Source organism: Chrysemys picta, chromosome 8 (genome assembly GCF_011386835.1).
Source record: "Chrysemys picta bellii isolate R12L10 chromosome 8, ASM1138683v2, whole genome shotgun sequence".
NCBI lineage: Eukaryota > Metazoa > Chordata > Testudines > Emydidae > Chrysemys > Chrysemys picta.
Window position 1 is genome coordinate 26,256,892 of NC_088798.1, and position 21,795 is coordinate 26,278,686.

Below are 21,795 nucleotides of genomic sequence, written 5' to 3' on the forward strand. Positions count from 1 at the left end.
GTATCTTTCAACGAAACACAATGAAGCTGTGTGGGTTTGATTCATTTTCTCATTCAATTCATAATCCTGATGCAAGGGCTCCTGCCCAATTGACTTAGTTTCAGAACTAGATGAAAGTGCCCATATAATGATATAAAAATGTGAGTGTAAATATTTTGATGGTGGTAGTTTCATTACTTTAGTCACCACATTAGGCACAGTTTAACTTAACCTGCTGAGCGGAAATTTTAAGATAAGATGAACTCACTGTAGTTAGGCTGTTAAAGTATATTACAGCACTGAATCTGATAAAATACTTACATTGATCACCAGGGATGTAGAAAAGTACACCAAGGAATATAGTCAGTATACTCTAAATTATTAGATTTTTTTTCTGTAAATGTATTACATTTCAGAGGTTAAGTGGTAGATGGAAAAATACACTGAAATTTCACTTTTGAGAGTTGATAGCAAATTTTGTTCTTAATGTAATCATGACCAGCAATCAGCCTGTTTTCACAGCTGCACTGAGGCATGCTACTGCACACCATTTCAAAACGATGCCATTTTTGGCACAAGAAAGGAGCTGGAGATTAGCATGTGTGAAACAGAGTTTCTCTCCCCTCCCTGCCAGCACTGGAGTTGATGACCTTACAAAGAGGCTTTGCTAAAGTCTAGATTATGACTCACTATGCACCAAAGCAAGGGGGTAAGAGGAAGTAACCCCCCTAATCTTCCTACATAGGCTACCTGGACTTTGGGTCCAGATCCACATGAGTAAGAGGAGCCAATGCCTGCTTACTTCCTCCCCAGAGCAGGTGGATGGAGTAGCATGAGTAATGGGGAGGGAATGGACAGAACATTAGTCCATTCCTGCTTTTTGCTGGCCAAAGCATCCAAGCCAGCACAGGGAGCCGCGCAGTAATTTCCTGCTGGTGTAGTTTAGCAGTAAATTACTATATACCAGAAGCAAAGAGGAAGCAGAGGTGACTCAGAGGCATGACTGTGATCCGCAATGTCTTCAGGGCTATCTCTGCTAGTTATCTCCCCACACTCAGAGCTGTGCTAAAAGTCATAATCTAACCACGGAGCATAATCGTCTGATAATCTGATAGTAAAGTAGTGAGTATTTCCTTGGCCAGATATTGTGCTGCAGGAAGAACTCACATGCTTTTACAAAAGATTAGAGTACAAATATACCACAAATCAGTTTCTTTTCTACCGTTCAAAAGGCCAGTTGACAAAACACTCAATTCCTTTTAATTTATCTTCCAACAATATTTTCTAAGTCAACTTGACCATTTCCCTTTTTGATGTGAAAGTAATTTTGTGAAGGAAAATTATTGATCCAGAAAACATATATTGTCTTAGCATCAAGGCCTGATCTAATGCCCACAGGAACCAAAGATTCCCATTGATTCAAAGGGTGTTGGATCAAGTCCTTGTTTCCTATGTTTTACAATGTAGCTTATGTTGAGTAGTGTCTTCCAGTGTTCTGTGGAAGTATCAGGTTTTGGTTGCTAGGGATATCTATATAAAAAGTCACAAGTATTTTTGCAAGCTTTGCTGAAAAATTATGATTTTGATGAATGGAAAGCCCAGCTTTTTTGTATCAGAATGAAGGAAATTAACCCATATTATTAATAGTATGCAACATGTTTTTCACAATCAGCAGCAGCTCTACTTTTTCCATAAATTGCATTTTGAAACAAAGATCTCCTGTGTAAAACATTTGTCTTCAGTAGATACTACATCTGTTGGAGATACAGTTTCACATAGCTGCATAACAGATTGCTGACACTGACATGCGAACACTGATTTGTTCAGAATGCCTGGCAGCTTTAGGAATAAATTTTCCTCTTTGAGTGACAGAGATCTTTGCAAAGCAAGTCTGATCTCCGACTCCCTCCATGCTCAATATCAGTGTAAAGCCACATTCAGTGGTTTCAGGGGACTGGGACACATTTGTGAAGGGCAGAACTGGCCCTTCAGGTTGATTGTTCTTTTTACATGCATAGATTTGCCATTGATGTCTGGCTCTGCTGCTTATGCAGAGAGTGCAGAATACCTTTGAAGAAAACAACCATGATGTGAGTCAGCAAGTAGAACCTAGGTCTAAAAGTGTCAGACATTTTGAACAAATTAACATTGTTACCCACTAAAGATGTAGGGGCAAATTCATTTCCCTGATTCTGAGGCAGCAGGGTCTGGTTTGGAGCCCTATACAGAGAGTTCCCCTCTGCCATAGCCCCTCCCACACCTGACACGCCCATCACCCACTATCCCAGAAAGCTTTCCACAGCAGGAGCCTCGGGAACTCTGATGCAGAGCTCGCAGAGCCACTTCTCCACTTCTCTGGTAGAGGCCTCCTGTACCAGTGCTACTCACTGGGGTACCAGTGCGAAGGGCCATGTGGCATTTATGAATATGGCCTGAAGCATCTACTAAATAAAAGTTTATTCAAGAGATTGTTGCTTCAAAATGCTGATTTACAGTCAAAGTAAAAGAGATGCCTATGGTGGTGATCATGAAGAACATATTTCAGATCAGTCATGTTCTCTTTTATGCCTTGTTATTGACTTGGATTTACAGTTTCATATATGTCATTTGGATTATTTTGTTGTTTTTCTACTGGTTTTGTTGCTGAGTTATGTAGCTGTTTAGGTAACTGTGCCCATCAATCTTGTGATTTTGTTTTTCTTCACGTTTTTCTAGCAATTACAGAATTCCCATAATGTGTTTATTAGAAACCAAGACACAGGAACATATTTTTAGGGAGTTGGCAGTAATGATAGTGGTAAACCACAAAATAAAATATTGAAACAAATCTGAATTAGAGCTGTGAGAACTTGGAAAACTTGCCTCATCAGCTAACATTTAACTTTCCAAGTTCAGAAACTAAAGCCAGGTTTAATTAAAATGACACTGTCCTTGGGTTTTTGTTGGGTTTTGTAATTTTACTTTTTATTCTCTAGTTTTGATACTGTCTTTCAAAGATTAAACATACTTGGCCCACCATTAGGACATCAGTAGAACTGCATCAACATACACCAGCTGAGAATCTGACACTATATTAACTGTAGGAACATTATTAGTGAATTCAATGCCAGCAGATAAAAAAGTAGAACACTAGGTCAAATCAGACAAGATAAATATCTGGAAAAGAATCTCAGAACCATTTCAGGTCCATCCATTAGTAATTCCAAGTAGACTTGCCCAGTCATAGTTTAATTCCCACCCATTTGTCTCTACTAATGATATACTTCCCTTTCTGGGACTCTACTTCCAAACATTCTTTCTTGCTTTGGCACTGCAATGTTCTCGTATTTCAACAATACTGCCTTGCTGTTTACTGGAATGTAAGATTCACTTGGGGTTCCAAAGATTATCTCCTTACTACTAATAATAATATCCAGTTTGTCATCTGACACTTGCCTTCTAGGTATCAGTTTTATGTAGCTATGAAACTGTGATCACTTTGTTTTAAGTGTATTTCACTATTAGATTTATCTGAACTATTTGCAGAGACAGCAGCCATTTTGTACTCAAGCGTTACTACATGATGGCTCCTACTGAAAACTCCATTAGGCGTTACAGCCTGTTATATAGAAGACGCATGTTGTGTCTCATTTCTTTCTTATTGTTGTCTTTCTTATCCTAAAATAAAAGTACTTTTAGACTGAAAGTATATGGATGCACTTTATGTATGGGGGAATATAAAATCCAACTATTCTCCCAATATGTGCAGGGCTAGTCCATTACCACACTGACTGTAATACTGATACTTTGTTAGAAGTTGTTTGTTTAATCTCTTACCAATAACAAAACATTATTTTTGAAGCATTAGGGAAGTGTGGAAAGCTTTTCATATCAAGAAGAACAGTAGAATCTGGGATTGCAAAAAGGCACAAGATATCCCTTTTCAGACAGCACAATTTTGCAGCTTTTCATCAGAAACATTAGGCAAAAACTTGGCTCACAGGAGGAGGACTGATAAGTATAGGCTAAAGGGTAAACATCACTTACTAAAACACTTTTTGGGGGGAAGGTGCGGGGGATCAGTCAATACCTGTATGTTCATATTCATGATGGGACGTACTCTGAGAGGGGAAATCTTCATGCAGGGATGTAAGAAGAAAAATAGAAATAGTAAAAATGTAACCAAATTTAGAACAAAATCATGGGGCAGAACCTTCTGTTACATCCAAGACTGATCTAACTCACCTTGGGTTACAAAAGCTATCACGTTGGGGTTGGGATTGGGATTGGGGTTGGAGGGATACAGCTGATTTTGGGCATCCTGACCATGCCCCCTTTCCTCTGAGCACACCCTTTTTTTATAGTAGCAGCACAGAGTGGTGTAAAATCTCCAACAACTCTATGCCACCAGAAAAAAAAAATGATGTGATCATTGGTCTGACCCAGTATGGCCATTCTTATGTTCTTAGGTTCAGATCCAGTATCTGTTAGTTAACTTTTTATTTCTTTTTTAATGTTTTCTTTGAGTTTAATACATCTAAATCAATAGTTCCTGACTGTTTGGTTTATTAAAGCAAAATGAATTAGTGCTTCTCTTCATTATTTCAGATCATTTTGAAACCTGTTGTCATGAAGGAGTACCAAGAGTACAGAATCTTCTTATTCCCTGTTTTCTTCATTAGTAGTGTTGCCTGATGTATTGGTTGGTTATTGATTGATTTGGCTATACTGATTATTTAAACCCTCAATTAGCAACGTAATTAGACTTCTGAGGTTTGATAGGTTCTAGCCCCTGAATCAGGCACAACAGAATCATGGTTGGGAACCCCAGTGCACACAGCAGTGACACACACTGGAGGCAAAACTGAGTTTGTAATACGTTTATTAACACAGTTAGTAGAAACACAAATGTTCCAATCCAAAAGAGAATGTAGCTATAATGCAATATTAGTGTGATGTCCTGTGTCATCCCATACACATACTCACACAATTCTCCTAGAGACCTGAGGATGGGATGGCAGGTGGTTGCCCACAGGGGTCCTATCCTGTCTCTCTGGCATGCCAAGCAAGTTCAATGGTCAAGGTCTCTCTCCTACATCATGGTTGGGCCTATTATGGGTTCTGATGGCTGACATGAATATTCATAGGAGTATTCTACCTCCTTTGCCATAACTAATTTCCTCACCCTAATAAAGTTGGGGTGTTGTTATTCTATAGGTTAGTACATTAATTATCCCAAACTTACAGCATCTACGTCAATTGATTAGCATGACAATCTTATGGTTGTACATATGCTAATGTTCCCATCTCAAAATATCCCAAACTGTTATCAGCTGACCTCTTGTGGTTACCTGTCAGCATTTAATGCAAGATCTTAGCAAAACTACATATTGCAAAATAAGCAAAGTAACATTTAATGCCCTCCTGTCACTGCTGATTACTGCTGGTCAATTTACTTATGCTAAGGCTCAAAAACCTAACTGCCTTATGCTAACTGCTTATGCTAATGCTTTACAGATTGAGGCTTGTAGGTTTCTTGTGTTACTAGTAGGTAGAATATCCCTAACATTTGGCAATGCACTCTATCGGCTAAAGTAGTTACTCGGTAATAATATCATGCCAATCATCAACTGCCTAGTGTCAGGAAAAATCTTCCCCCATGGGCAGTTATTCCCATAATTGTCCACTATGCTTCTTTCGAAGTATTTGGTATTGCCTACTATTGCAAGCATGGCACCAGTATAGATGGATGCTTACTTTGATTTGGTGTAGCATTTCCTATGGCTCTAATTGACTCTCATTGAAGTCAATTGGAGTTTTCACATTGATTCAGTGCTGTGCTCCTAAGTGGATACCTGGCTTACCTTCCTCTACTAACCAAGGCTCATCCTCTCTTCCCCCTCAAAATGTTGCATTTATTTTAGTGGAACGAGGGACACCTCTGTATTCTTTCACTGCTGAACCCTTATTGATTGCTCTAAGATAAAACCTTATTTTAACCATGAGCCTCCCATTTTATTAACAAAATACCTGAGTTGCTTTCTTTTTTTTTTTTTGAACGTATTCTATTAAAATTTACTTCCTGCTATCCTAGCAAATTTGAAAACAATGAAGTTCTGTCAAAAGGCATGTTTACCCAGCATTCAACTTTTATTTGACTCATTTTGGCAAAATTTCTGCCACAAAGATTTTATAATGATAACCCTTAAAAAATAAAGCCTAAAGCAGGAAAACTAAACTCTTTAGTTGCTGCATTGGATGTAGGAGTTCCTGAAGGCGTTCATAGTCAGGAGATGAAATATGATAACCTTCACTTAGTCTATCCCAGATTTGTAGAACTCCCACAATGCACTGTGTTTTATTTGCAACTTTGAACCACAGAGAGAAATGAAACTAATTTAACAGGCATGTTTAATTCTCCCAGGTACTGTACTACAAAAGTGCCATGGTAGTTAAATCTGGATGTATTTGCTTTTTGCTATATAAGTTTATGATACTATAAGACTTTGTTTCTAAAATTAATGAGCTAAATATTTCCAAGTGATAACCTTCAAGATTTTTATCTTATCATCTAATGATGTCTCTATGGCCTACATGTGATCTTTTTGAGTTAGTCAGTCTTTGTTCAATAAGATAAGCATGACGAGAGTGGACAACACATCTGAGGCTTGAATACACTGTGGGACAGTTGTTTATAACTGCTGACTGTAAATATGAGTCCTTTGTGCTTGAATTGGCCAATTAGCCATGTAAGTAAAATATTCTCTAGTAACTGGATAAAATTGCCTTTTTCAGTAGACTGAACATTTACTAAAATGAGATACAGGGAAAAAAAAACTTTTGCATCTTCAACAATTTTGTTCCTGTAACAGAATTCCTTTAAGACAACTCAATTTTTTTTTATGATTTTGTGAGCAGGTTGGCACAGAAAATCCATTTATTTTAGAAGCATATTTCTTTTAGTAAATCAGTTTTCTAATACTGTGTACATTTCACCATCTACTGTGCTATAAATACTCCTTTAACAAGTATATTTCTTTACCAAGTATTCACTGAAAAAAGTTTGATTGGATTTCAATATGCATTTCAGCATGGTTTCTTAAAATTAGATTCTTTTAGCTGTTCTATTCCTGTCACAAGTAGTACTTTAAGTGGTTACCAATGTATAGGTTTCACATTCAGTAGTAATGGATTACCTTTATAATCAGAATCATATGCTGCTTGTTACATATCCAAAGCTGCCTATGAAATGATGCAATATAAAATGGTAAGACCTGATGGAATGTTGCAGCAATATAGGCAACTTAACACAACAGAATACCAATAATAAAAACCACATATATTGTATTTGAGATTTGATCCCCAGTGTCTACAACTTGCTGGTGCCAGAGGAAGATTGCAGACAGAAAAGAAGCTACTAATATAGGTATGTTTTTGAGATACCTATGACTTGTCTAGCATCAGCATGCTGTCTACTGAAATTACTTTTATGAAATTCATGTCATATCTAGTATTTTTATGTGAATGCTTTCTTGAACTAAACTTTTACATTCACATTTTGATTGTCACATGTGCTTTTCATTCTGTGATCTTTATTATTCCTCATCAAAAAAACAGAGACCTGACTGCCCATCTTTCCTCCTCTCTCTGGCCCTAAAGAATTGTGTGAACTTGGTCTAGAAAAGAGTTTTTCCTTACTGAGCATTTCTTTTATGTCTTAGCTGTCTGCAAAAATTGGACCTTGCTATAAAAGCTACTGTCTACTTAGCACAAAGATGATTTGATGGGAGACATAGTTTATTCTCTAATTGTCAAATTCTGTCTCCTGATCTACACACAGACCAATCAGCGGGATTGTTTGTTGAGGAGTTGTGTATGGGGCTAGAACTTCCAGCCTTGGTGTAGTAGGAGATCTGCTACCCCAGTTTTGAGCCAGTGCATATGTAGAGATGCATCTATACAAAAGGGCAGACTTGAAGAAGAAAGAGTTTATCCAGCAGAGTTCTCAGCTCTGCTGGAAGACATCTACCTCAACTGTGGATTTGCTAAGTAGTATGAAGTTCCCCTCCTGAGCTCCTTACACTCTCCACAGCCATGGCGTCTCCACGGAAGGTTGTGAAAGAGGGCCTCAGAAGCTGGGAGATAGGCCTAGGAAGATATGGCAGACATGAGATCTTGGGCAAGAAGAGGCATTTGGGGGGCTCAGGCAGCTGAGAGAGCCAAGCTTATGAGGAAAATTATGTACTTACTACATAGTTTCCCCACAATATTTTCCAGATTTGCCTGACATTGCTTCAAAGCTTCCTGTCTTTTGAGTGCACAGCAGTGCTTCCTAATGTTGTCTTTATGTCATCGTTTTATACAGCATATACACTGTAGTTTTAAAATGATGAAATGTTGTCAAATGTATCATATATTGTAAGTTATTTATCTCTTATCCAAACATTTGACCACTCAATAATTGTCTTACCTAAACATGTGTTATATTTAGCGAATGTGCAGTAGACAATATAAACAATTGTAAAGTTGACAAGAGGTAAGGAGGACATGATTTTGGTTCGAGTTGCATACAATGCTTGACACATTCTTAAAAAGAGAAAGTGCTGTGCAATAGAACATCTAGAAAAAAGCTTTTCACTGTAATATAATTCTGTTTGTTGTTTTCTTGCCATCACCTTCAGAGAGTTATCGGGGAATCGGCCACACAGCTTTACCAGTATGTCCCATTCTGTTCTGGAATTCAATGGATAACACATCAAGTAGGCCTCATTATCCCTGTGTTTGTACTTCAGCCACAATATATGAAAAAGTGCTTTATGAATTTTCAGAATTTCACAGTATTATTATATCATCCTTAAAACTGCTGAAGTACACAAAATGGGCAACTGCAATATCAACACATGGTAGTTTGTGATGTGAACACACTCTCCTCACTGCCTTATCTAAATTCCTCAGATCAATAAGTGATTTGTGGTTCTTCAAATACTCTATTATCTCAGGTTTTGAAGCTCTTGCCTGAAGATAGCAGAAATGGTATTGATTTGTCTTTAATATAATACTTTTTGAAAGTGGTGATTGGAAAAAAGTCAACTTTAAATGTCATGTTTTCCTATAATTATTTTGATCAAATAAGTATAGCACTTGATCTTTATAGGAATGGGTAATTTTGCCAATTTTGACAGAAAACATTACAGAATCCTTGAAGTAAATACTTGTTTAATCCTTTCCATTTTCTAACTTGCCAACAGAAAAAGACTCGTGGCAGTTACAGTACAGTGACCTAACACACTGAGACATTGTGGACTTCTGAATTTTATGTTTTAATTCTGGTAGAGATTTGGGTGATGAAACATTACAGATCAGATATTCAATTAGAGGTATTAAAAACTGGACATTAATCACTTACAGTAGCTACATTTATGGCAGCATCTGATGTTTTTCCCTATCTGAGAATTTGAAATACCACAAATGCTACAGTAAAGGGAAACATGCATGGCATAGAAAATATCCATTTTTTAATGTCACCCACTGTACTACAAGTGTAGTCTGAGAAGGCTTTAAGAGGGTTGCATCAGAGAGTAGGTTGCACTGGTTTAAAAGGGAAAACAGAGCTTAGTTACTGTTTCTAATAGTATTCCATACACCGCTCACTCTCTTCTTTAAATGAGCACACTTTAAGAATGAACATGCTTGTAATTACTGCTGTTCCTTCATAAAACAGAATTTCTATCTTCAACCTTCTTCATATGAAGAACTGCAAAGGGGAAAACTGACCCAAAATTTGTCTGGCAGGGGACCAATCTTACCTTTTTAGTATGCATTTAAAAATTCTTGAGCCTCCTTGTTCTGTTCCAGGTTTTATGCATCACTGACCCACTTTCCCAGCCTCATGCTTGTAATCGGGAGCCAACCAATCCCAGGCAGGAAGTGGGAAAAGCAGGATAACTCATTCTATCTGTGAATGTTTGCTACTGACCCACACAGCCACCTGCCCTTGCACTATTCTGGTCTGTCCTAATGTTTAGATTATTATACTATACGCCAGGGTATCTGGGGATTCAAACCAGGCCAGTTGGAGTCAATAATACATCCTATGCCACCTGTGGAAACCAATAAATATGGCCCTTCCAACTTCCTAACTTTTGCATAAGAAACAAACTAATATGCACACATTTCCATGTGCCAGACTGACAGAGTTATTACTCAATAGGAAAAGGTCGTAGATTTTTTAACTAAAAACAGTATCCTAGCAGTACAGCTGGCTGGGAAAATGCAGTTTCTGCAAAAAACAGAATTTTCCCATAGAACTTTTCAATTGTGCCAAAATTTCCATTGGGAAAAATAAAAATAAAATACTTTGTTTAGGGTCAGGTGAACCCCAATCAAAACATATCAGTTTGTTGAACTTGATCAAAATATTTAATTTTGGCTTAGTTTTGGTTAAGCTCTCTTCTTCAGTGCTTCAGAGCAAAGCAATTGGAACTGGTAGCATTCTATTTAACTGGGTGGGAAATGCATCTCAAGCACCATACAACAAAAGGAGACTTTAATTATTGACTTGGAAAGGCAGCTGTAACTAAAGAAGCAGGCAAAGTAGCAGCAGAAGGAAAAGATTCAACCTATACACCATCAAGTTTTTGTGCCCAATTCAGGAAAGCACTTAAGCACATACATACATTGATCCCTCTTCAGCATGTGCTTAAGTCACATTAGAATAGGGTGATCAGATAGCAAGTGTAAAACATCAGGACAGGAGGCAGAGGGTAATATATAAGGGTGCCTATATAAGAAAAAGCCCCCAAAATCGGGACTGTCCCTATACAATTGGGACATCTGGTCACTCTAGATTAGAATTTAAAGATGTGCCTAAGTGAACAAGGATGCTTTCTTGAATCAGGGCTGTTGAGAAACAGACATGCTTCCCTCTTGCAATCTCCATTTTGCCTTCCTGTCTGTTCACTCCATCAGCACAGCTGCAATGATAGAGTTCATCTAAACATGAATTACTTACACCTAAGGATCACCATAGCAGACAACAACCCCAAAAATATCTTTCCCACAGTTTTGCTTAACAACTCTGCAGTCTGCTCAGGGCTTAATGAGGTAAAAGAGAAAAGCCACTGGGAACTTCTGCTTATTTTAAATCAACAATTAACTTCCATGGTGCTTGATCAATGGGAAAAGGTTGAATTTTACTGGCTTAAAGGTGTCCTCATTTGGCAGTAATGATTGAAATTTCATGGATGCTATTAGATTATTTTCACGCTGAACAGAGGTTATTTGCAAACATACTCCCTTCCATTCTGCTTGCCTTGTACCAAGAGTCTGAACTGAATGCATATTGAGCTAGGATGATGTATTCCACATTGCACACAATGAAGGCTGAGAAAGTTTAATAATTATATGAAGTGAGGAAAGCTGCATGGGTAATAGCGAGAAATTATGGCTTGAAAGGCTTGTTGCATTGGAGGAGTTAAAATGATTTTACTACTATACTTATAGCTTATTCAAGGGTATCTAATGGTCAAAAACATGTATAAATGAGAGGGACTGGAAAATAGGGTGTGTAGGCTGGGAAAGAGAGAAATAGAGTTGATATGCAGAGTACTTAGACTTGTATAGAGAAAGATAGTCACTATCTCCATAGTTTTTCTGTAGAAACATAATAGTATAGAAAAATCATAAAAACACAGAAAGAAGATTATACTAGGAAGTTTACATTCAGAATATAGTGTCTTCCCCTCATAATAAAATCTTTTATTAAAGATTTAAACATAACAACCATTAGACACATGGTTAACAATAGGCACTAAGTATAATGCATATCAATCCTATGCATAATTGTGTATCATAAAACCAATAATGGGTCATAGGCCCTATATCATTTACACAATGTGTATGCCTTATGCAGTCAACACAAAAGGTACCAGAATGCCCATTAAATGGAACATATTGTAAGGAATAGTGACTCAAATGTCACTAAAAGAGGCTTAAACTAACAGGGTTGTTCCTATAGGAAGTAAGAGTTCTTATGGTTTTTCTCCTGAAAGTGAATTTCCTATCTGATATTTATTACTGTTTACTTGATTCTAGATTGCATGTTTTAAGTCACATCCCATATAAGGGGCTACACCACCTCAACGGGGGTATTGAGTTCAGATAAGCAGAATGTCTTGTGGAGCATCTTAACTGCATGAAAGGAGAGGGTGGTGTAATTTGTGATACCCCTTCAGGGGTGCAGCATTCCCGCTCCCACCCCCCGGCACTTGGAAGCAGATCTGATGGTCACTTAGAGGGCAGAGTCATGGTTCCAACTACTCCCCACTGCTCCATGCGCTCAGGGAGTTCCTCATGTAGGAGGGAACAACTCATCATCAGCAGCATTCTGAACTCCATTGAGCAAAGCAACTGCAGTTCTGCACATCCTTATGCAGGTCATACAACAGGGAAAGGATTCTTAGTCCCTCCCCAACTGTGCAGTGATATGAAGGCTGACCATTAACTTGTCCTTAGAAAATTAAGTAATGGATTGTAGGGATATGTTTTTGCATAGAGAAAATCACAATGGGGGGAGGGATAGCTCAGTGGTTTGAGCACTGGCCTGCTTAAACCCAGGGTTGTGAGGTCAATCCTTGAGGGGGCCACCTAGGGATCTGGTGCAAAATTGGTACTTGGTCTTGCTAGTGAAGGCAGGGGGCTAGACTCAATGACTTTTCAGGGTCCCTTCCAGTTCTATGAGATAGGTATACCTCCATATAAAAAAGATTTCAAATAGTCACAACAAATGAAAAATAATCATATTCAGTGACCCAAACTGATTCCTAAGGGAAGGGGATAAAAATCTAAAACACACATGTCTTTATATACACAAATGGCTAATATATTCTAATACAGTGTATGGTTGGTCTCCAATTAAATGATCCACTATTTTATCAACATTCATGGAATAAAAATCTAATTACATATATATCTAAAACTTTACAAAGGCTCACATCTCAAAGGTATTTAGGTACTCCCAATGGGAGTTAGGCACATAAATACCTTTGGAAATCTGGGCCAAAGTCATCCTTTGCCTGGAAAAAAACAATAGTCTGTCAGTCTCCTTGCTACCAGATTGTATCAATAGACAGCGGCTAGGAGGAAGGATGGCGTTGTGTATATGTCACAGGAGTGGGAAAGTTGTATTTCTAGCTGTGCCACATATTTCCTGTGCAATGTTAAGCAAATGGCCTAACTTCTCTGTGATAAAGTTTGCTCATCTGAAAAATGGGAATTATAATATATATAATTCCCTCCCAAGTGAGCTGAGAGGCTTTGTTAATGTTTGTAAATTGTATTGAGAACCTAGAATATGTTTGAAGGTGCTATGTACACACAAATTATTATCATTTTATTTGTTTTGTACTCAGCATATTATAAGACAACAAGACCATTTGATTCCACCCCTTCCACTCTTCTCTCTTGTTGGGATTTTGTGGTTCCCAATGAGTCAGATGCTGGGCAGAATCAAGGGACTTTGATTCGATGCGATGTGATTCAGTTCGATGCGATGCGATTCAATTCAATTCGATGCGATTCAACAAGGCTTTATTCAATGTGCACAAAGGGAGAGCCCCTGGTACAAAAATCAGGCAGAGTCCCTCCAGCAAGGAGCCCCTCCCCTTGCTATTTTATAGCACATGGCCCTTACATAACAAGTTACATAACACAAACCTCCAACCAATTAAATTTAACCTTTCCATATATGGATTTGTTCATCACATGCTTATACTTCTCCACTCCACATGTTGAGCTCACCCCTTCCCCTTGGCCTTCTCTAGAATGTTCCTAGGCTGGAGAGCCACAGCATGCTTCCCTATGCATAAGTACTCTGCAAACCACATTTTGTCCAAAATGAACACAAGCATACCCTTCACTCTCCAATAAACATCAGAAAGTTATTTTTCTCTCAATGGTTCTTTGTATTTCCCATTCTTATGTAGTATATGTTTTTTGGGGGGCTCTGATTGTCAATAGAAAGACTTGGATCAGCTTCAGATTAGGTCCTTGACTCTAAGGGGTATAAAATGTACATCCAAATGCCAGAATTAATATAGCAAATATGAATTCTATAGGTATATATTATCATCCAGTAAAACAGGTTTACATTGCTAAACTACATAGAAAAGTACACAAACTAGCCTCATTATAGCTACATTTAAATACAATTCCAATCAGTATATCAACATTAACACAGTTTTGCCTTCAGATTAATAAGTGCAAATTTCATTTATTTCAGCATTAGCTGATGTGCATTGAATGATAGAGTTTGACCCATAGGCTTCAATCCAGCAAAATGCTTAAGAATGTGTGAAATTTTGATTTGTGAGTAGTTTCCATTGAAGTCAATGAGCATACTCATGCACTTAAACGTATGCATATAGAATCATAGGACTGGAAGGGACCTTGAGAGGTCATTTTGTTCAGTCCCCTGCCCTCATGGCAAGACTAAGTATTATCTAGACCATCCCTGACAGGTATTTATCTAACCTGCTCTTAAAAATCTCCAATGATGGAGATTCCACAACCTCCCTAGGCAATATGCTTACGTGATTTGCAGGCCTGGGGCAAAATGAGTTATGATCATTCTGCTCCCATGTTCCTACATCTCACAATCTATTGTAGACAAGTCTTGTATATTGTATTACTGTCAATTAATAATTTGTGTGAAAGATATTCATAGAATTCTACCAACTTGATTAGAATTGAATCAACTTTTACAAATTGAAGTCTTTACAAAATTCCATACATTTTATAAATTGTGTCAGTTGTGTAGCAAAAAATGGTGTTAATCAGTGTAAAATTAGTATTTTCCTAATAATAAAAAAAAATCTACTGCAGTATTCTAGTGTGGTCATCCAAAACCTTAAGTTAATAGAAAGATATAATAATATATTGTAGTGGTTTGGGCCACCACTTTACAAGGTCCTGATGCTACAAATACTTATATATGTCAGAAATCCCACTGAGCTCAATGGGACTGCTCATGCGTAAAGTTAGTTAGGTGACAAGTGTTTGCAGGATTAGGGCTTCATATTGTAGTATTCTGTATTTCTACCACTAGGTAATGTTCTGAACCAACAGACCCCCAATTTTAAAAAACTGACACAAATAAAATATTCAAATCCTGCATTGGTATGATCAAACCAGTCTATAGATGAATAAAGTATTCACATATGAGATCTGGATGTTGCATTAAGGATCCTTTATTTGAAAACTGAGCCCTTAGTGTGTAATGTTTAGAAAAAGAAGGCTACTTTTGAAATGCACACTACAGAAACTTGTTTTTTTGCAGAATTATATATAGCTCTTATAAGAAGAAAAATAGAGTTTTTAACAAATATAGTTTGTTAAAAACTATAGCTGAGACCTTTTAAAAAACCCTTGCAGCTAAGATAATATTTTAGGGCACAGTTGTAACCCCCAACAAAATATGGTTTATAATAGAAATGTGTGCCACTGTAATAAGAGAAGGATCTTGAAATGTAATCACAAACTGTAGAATTATGTCATCAGGAAAAGTAAAAAAAATAGCAAATATAGATCCAAAAGTTTAGGTTCCTTGGGCTAATAACTTAAATATGATACATGTATTACTGTAGAGGAAACTACAATAATAGGGTTTTTTGTGATTTGCTAGGAATTTGAGATGAAATGATGGCAGAGGCGGCTCCAGGCACCAGCGCAGCAAGCGCGTGCCTGGGGCGGCAACCCACAGGGGAGGTGGCCTGCCGGTCTCTGTAAGGGCGGCAGTCAGGCTGCCTTTGGCGGCGTGCCTGCGGGAGGTCCGCCGGTCCCATGGCTTCGGCGGCGGGGACGCCAAAAGCACGGGACCGGTGGACCTCCCGCAGGCACGCCACCGAATCCGCGTTACCAGCGGACCTTCCGCAGGCATGCCACCGAAAGTCGCCTGACTGCCGTGCTTGGGGCAGCAAAAAACATACAGCTGCCCCTGAATGATGCCTCCATTTTTTTTCTTTTATATTTATAAATTTATCAACACCGGTGCTCAGAATGTTGTTTCATGGAACTGTGACTAGGCGTTGACCCAATGATCTTTTGTGTCTACACAAATGAGTGCCTAATATAAACTAACGGTGAATCCATTTTAACCAATAGCCTTACAGAATCTGTATAGCAAAGGCCTCTAACAAGCTTTTAATATGTGCAGCAGTGCGTCCTGGAGCAGAGGGAGGAAGAGGAGGAGAAAGTTAGCTGCAAAAGAGGCAAATCCTCCTCTCTGCAAAAGGATGGCTCTTAAGTACAGTTGAAGGGGTTCATTCATGGTGAAAGACAAGTGCTCTGAATTAATCAGATCTGATGCAGGGCTGCCTAGCAAACAGATAAACTGGAATACTGACAGCAGAGTGTGGGATAGTAGAGTGTGTTCCAGAGATAAATGGGAGACAGGCTGGTCTAGTAGCCTATTTCTTGACAGTGGATCACCCTTAGGCTAGAATTGCTCTTCTGACGAAAAGGGCTGTGTCCCTGGAAGAAGTAGTAATGAGAGTTCACACACCACCAATCTTTGAGCATCAGCAAGAATGGGATATAGATATTAACAGTAGATACAGCAGCTACTGCACTGAGATCTGGTGCCTATGACACAGGTCAGGTGCAGAGTATATTTTTAAAAAGAGGCAGAGAAGTTAAACAGTAAATACAGACCATGATCCTTAGTTCCTAAGTGATTTTAGAAAGATTGAACTTGACTCTTTACCTAGATTCACTTTCCCACAATCAATAGAGTTGACTATTGCAATGCCACATGCAACATATTTCACAAAAGTGATAACAGATAGAGACATTACCCGCTAGACATATTGTATTTTGCTGTATTACTTCAATTTTCAATTTCAATTTTGACTGCTTGTCAAATTATATTTGCATAAAGCTAGTATAATTGCAGTGGAGAATCAGGACCATCATCCCCACCACATCTTTGGGAAACCATACACCTATTTACAACTGCCTATTACTGACTGTGAGAAAAGCACTAGTGATATAGACAGACAAAGATGATTACTTTTCTGAAATCCACAGTACTTTTGATCACGACTACTTTTTTTCACACCCACAAACCTCTTCTCTGCTATTCTATCACTGACACCATGGTTCACACACAAAAAGAACAAATATTTCACTTACGTTTTCAACAAACGTTAAATACAAAGAGTTAACACTTCAACAAACTTTTAAGAGGGGAAAAAATACTTCCTCAGACCTCAGGTGATAGCTATGGTATTGCTTTCTCTTCAAAAATATCTGAACTGATAGGTCTATTAGCTATCTATAAATATAATTGTATTAGAGATGCTCAAACATTTTTGAATTTACAAAAGTTCAATGCAAATGTTTTGCTAATACTTTTCAAAAAAATATTCATGAATTTATTGCTGTTTTTCTACCAGCATAAGTAGAGGTTGAACATTTTCAAAAAATTAAAACTTAGAAAAAGTTTTCAGCCATCTCAAGCCTCTACCTCTAAACACATATTTTTAGTGATGGAAAATAATGGTGTCAAAACATTCCTTCGAAGTACAGTATTCCTCCAAGGCATCATTTCTCAGCTGTTGAATCTATTAGACCTTACAATTCTGAGTAGTGTAGACCCTCATAGAGACTGAGGGGAAAGATATGCATTTCACCAATGACATGTGGAAAAGCAATCAGACACTGAATTACATGGCTGTCACTGTCCATTTACCTTCTTTATCGCTACTCACTGTAAGCTCTCGCAAGGCACCACTGAAAATGACACTCTGGTACAGAGCGGGACAAATATTTTGAAGAAATAATTTATTAGGCTTATTGAGGCCCCTTTTCCGTTTGCAACTGATCTGCAAAGAGGTTGCAAATTTTTACAAATATGTTTATTGTTTGGAGTTGATTTTTTCCCCCCCAGGAATATTTTCCAGCCTAAGTACTGCTCTCAAATAATTTGAGAATGTTTGGTATTCATGATTCACTACTTGTTCTCTGATTGGTCACCTGTGTCACATGGTATTCATTCAGGTGTCTGATCAAATGATCTAAGATTAATAAACAGGAGAAGTAATCATTGTGGCTTTTGAATCTCTTGAGGAGAGGTTGAGTGGGGAAGGTACTTTGTTTAGAGAAAGAAAGCAGAGATCTAGAGAATTTTAGTGCATTTAAAATGGTTCATGACCTCATTTGCACCAGAAAACAGTATTATGTTTGGCTATATATGTGGCTATTGTGTTTAACAATACCTGCTGTACTGAAAGAGAGGAAAAGACATTAGCAATGTTTATTGTCTTTCTAATGTACTTCACATTCAATTTTCCTTTTCACAATCAGATCAACTAATCACATGTGTGCTCCCATGCATCTGTGTATAGCTCTAGCTGTGAAGGTTGCAAATTGTCTGGATTTCACTGTTTCTGTGACAAAGTTCTGACAAGGGGATTGAGCAAGACTATTGCTACAGAAAAGCAGCTGTTGGTACCATTTCCTCTGAAGCTCTCAAAGCATTCAGTATTCTTCCTTTTTTTAAATTTAAATATATGTATATTATCTTTAAGGTCCTCCATATTGCTCTTATAAAGGTTGATGTTTATTCTTATGACTTGAATAGTGATTAGATTTCATTTTCATCCAGAAATATTAATGTAAAATCACACATGGGACAATAAATGAGCTATTTTCTAGTGTATAAAGACACTAATGCACATTCTTGAGGACCCTTCCATGGTAAGAAACAAAGAAAGACCAGTAAGACAATACAATGAAAGGAATTAAAAGCTTGGATTGGAACCTTGGCAGTTTAATGAAGTACCTAACAATGGATCTGTAATTTCCATTCAGTATTTATTATGTGTTTCCCTTATTGGTCCTATACAATTTCTCACGTTCAACAACAAAATTAATTCAAAGTAACGTTTACAGACATAATAATTAAGTAAGCTATCTGCACAAGTATCATAATTACATAAATCTCTAGCACTGTTTATCAATCTTTTATTTAGAAAATATCATGGGTTATAAATACTGCTTAAGCAAATGTTATAGCTATAGAGTGAAATAACTGACCTTTCCCAAAGCTTTTTCCATTAACAGCATAAAATTTGATGGAATAAGTCATAACGATTTTAGCTTTGTGTTCAGAAATGACTAAAGGATGATCACTTTCTGTAGAGCTAAGCACTTAGTGTCCTCTGCAGCTGATGAGCAATCCCCAAAACTATATGCTACCCTAGGGACTGTAAAAAGAGACAGAATTATCTATTTCAGCCTCTTTCCTTGTCCTTTTTTTTACTGACCCTTAACCACTAAGGACCTTTGACTGCAAAACAGAGAGTAGCTTGGTAATGTATCTTGCGAAACCAAATCTGCTACTCTGGTTATTTTAATTTTCCACTTTGCGAGTTCAAGGTAACTGTTTTTCCCAAAAAATCTCAAAACCATTTGAGGACGGGCATTATTACTTAAATCTATTTAAGAAAAACATCCTGTAATTAAAAATCAGATTTCTTTCAATTCTTTATTTAAAACATAGTGCACTTCCAGAGGCCCATCTGAAATTGTCTAGTGAAGAGTTGCTTACCAAAGAAAGGTAACAATGAAATATTGATGAGGAAGAGGCTGTATGGATTGTTAGTGAGAGGGCTCCAGGAGATGCAGAGAGTGGCATGTTGTCTATACAATAGTAATTTTTCTAGTGCCTCTTGTATGTATGTTTTCATGAACAGATCAAATAAGCCAAAGAAGGAAAGGATCTATACATTTTTCTAATGCTCTAATTAGTTTACTTTTCAGTATCTTAACTGAAGATCTTGCACACTGTAATTAATTGCTCAGCTCAGAAGTTATCTTTTCTATTTACTCTGTTTCCCTTGTTTTAATTTCATCATACTGCTTACAGTCATAGACCCAATCCAGCTCCTACTGAAGTTATTGGGAAGTCTCCCATTGACTTCAATAGATGCTGGATCAGATCCATATCCACTATTCCTTAGTAAATAATTAATCTCTCTCATTGGAATTTATGTCCTCCTCACACTTATAGGGTGCCTCCTTAGTCATCCTTTGCCCAAACATACACATTTATGTAAAAGTATCAGTTTTCATTATAAACACAGAAGACATAAGAATTGCCATAATGGGTCAGACCAAAGGTCCATCCAGCCCAGTATCCTGTCTGCTGACAGTGACCAATGTCAGGTGTCCCAGAGGAAGTGAACCTAACAGGTAATGATTAAGTGATCTCTCTCCTGCCATCCAGCTCCACCCTCTGACAAATAGAGGCTAGGGACACCATTCCTTACCCATCCTGGCTAATAGCCATTAATGGACTTAACCTCCATGAATTTATCTAGCTCTATTTTAAACCCAGTTATAGTCCTAGCCTTCACAACCTCCTCAGGCAAGGAGTTCCACAGGTTGACTGTGCGCTGTGTGAAGAAGAACTTCCTTTTATTTGTTTTAAATCTGCTGCACATTAATTTCATTTGGTGGTCCCTAGTTATTATATTATGGGAACAAGTAAATAACTTTTCCTTATTCACTTTCTCCACACAACTCATGATTTTATATCTCTCTATCATATCCCCCCTTAGTCTCCTCTTTTCCAAGCTGAAAAGTCCTAGCCTCTTTAATCTCTCCTCATATGGGACCCATTCCAAACCCCTAATCATTTTAGTTGCCCTTCTCTGAACCTTTTCTAATGCCAGTATTTCTTTTTTGAGCTGAGGAGACCACATCTGTATGCAGTATTCAAGATGTGGGAATACCACGGGTTTATATAAGGGCAATAAGATATTTTCTATCTTATTCTCTATCCCTTTTTAAATGATTCCTAACATCCTGTTTGCTTTTTTGACTGCCACTGCACACTGTTTGGATGTCTTCAGAGAACTATCCACAATGACTCCTAGATCTCTTTCCTGATTAGTTGTAGCTAAATTAGCCCCCATCATATTGTATGTATAGTTAGGGTTATTTTTTCCAATGTGCATTACTTTACATTTATACACATTAAATTTTATTTGCCATCTTGTTGCCCACTTAGTTTTGTGAGATCTTTTTGAAGTTCTTCTCAGTCTGCTTTGGTCTTAACTATATTGAGCAGTCTAGTATCATCAGAAAACTTTGCCACCTCACTGTTTACCCCTTTCTCCAGATCATTTATGAATAGGTTGAATAGGATTGGTCCTAGGACTGACCCTTAGGGAACACCACTATTTACCTCTCTCCATTCTGAAAATTTACCATTTATTCCTACCCTACATTTGTGTCAACAAATTAAGTACGAAGAAATTAGATTTGGCCACATCTATTGACATTTCCAAGACATCTAAGTAACTCATTCTGTAGTGTACATAATTAGAAGACTTGTTAAAAAAAGAATAAATATAACTGTCTTCTGTAATTATGTAGGAGAACATGAACTCAGGAAAACTTCAAACTCACTGTGATACCAAGAAGTCTTTCACAACCAGATATTACAGCATCAATCAGCTTGCATTCAGGAGAAAAATTGACTTTGTCATGATATGGTTCTTAAAGCAAAAGTAATAAATTCTATACTAACAGCAAGGCTGCAGCGTGGCTAATTTATTCATTATCCACCCCTGAAAAATAATTAAGGCATGCTTTCTTTCCTGGTGGTTCATTACAGGTTAGCCTTTTCCTGCAGCAGTCAGTGAGTGAATGCTTATTAAAATAAATTAGCTGCACAACTTTTAACTCTGTCTTAAAGAAAAACTAATCCATTTTTCTAGTGGGAGCAACATTGATTAAATAAACCTAGTTTCATGCAGAGAAGACTAATTCCTT

At 37.6% G+C, this 21,795-nt stretch overlaps 1 protein-coding gene across 1 annotated transcript in view; it reads left to right on the forward strand.

Moving 5' to 3' along the window:
- LOC135973275 (myb/SANT-like DNA-binding domain-containing protein 2) overlaps positions 1-21,534 on the forward strand; it is an 87,127-nt gene extending 65,593 nt beyond the window's left edge. Inside the window, exon 3 of the mRNA XM_065556034.1 lies at positions 21,397-21,534. Within this exon, the coding sequence (XP_065412106.1) occupies positions 21,397-21,534 (138 nt within the window). The remainder of the gene's footprint in view (positions 1-21,396) is intronic.
- Positions 21,535-21,795: the final 261 nt, after the last annotated feature.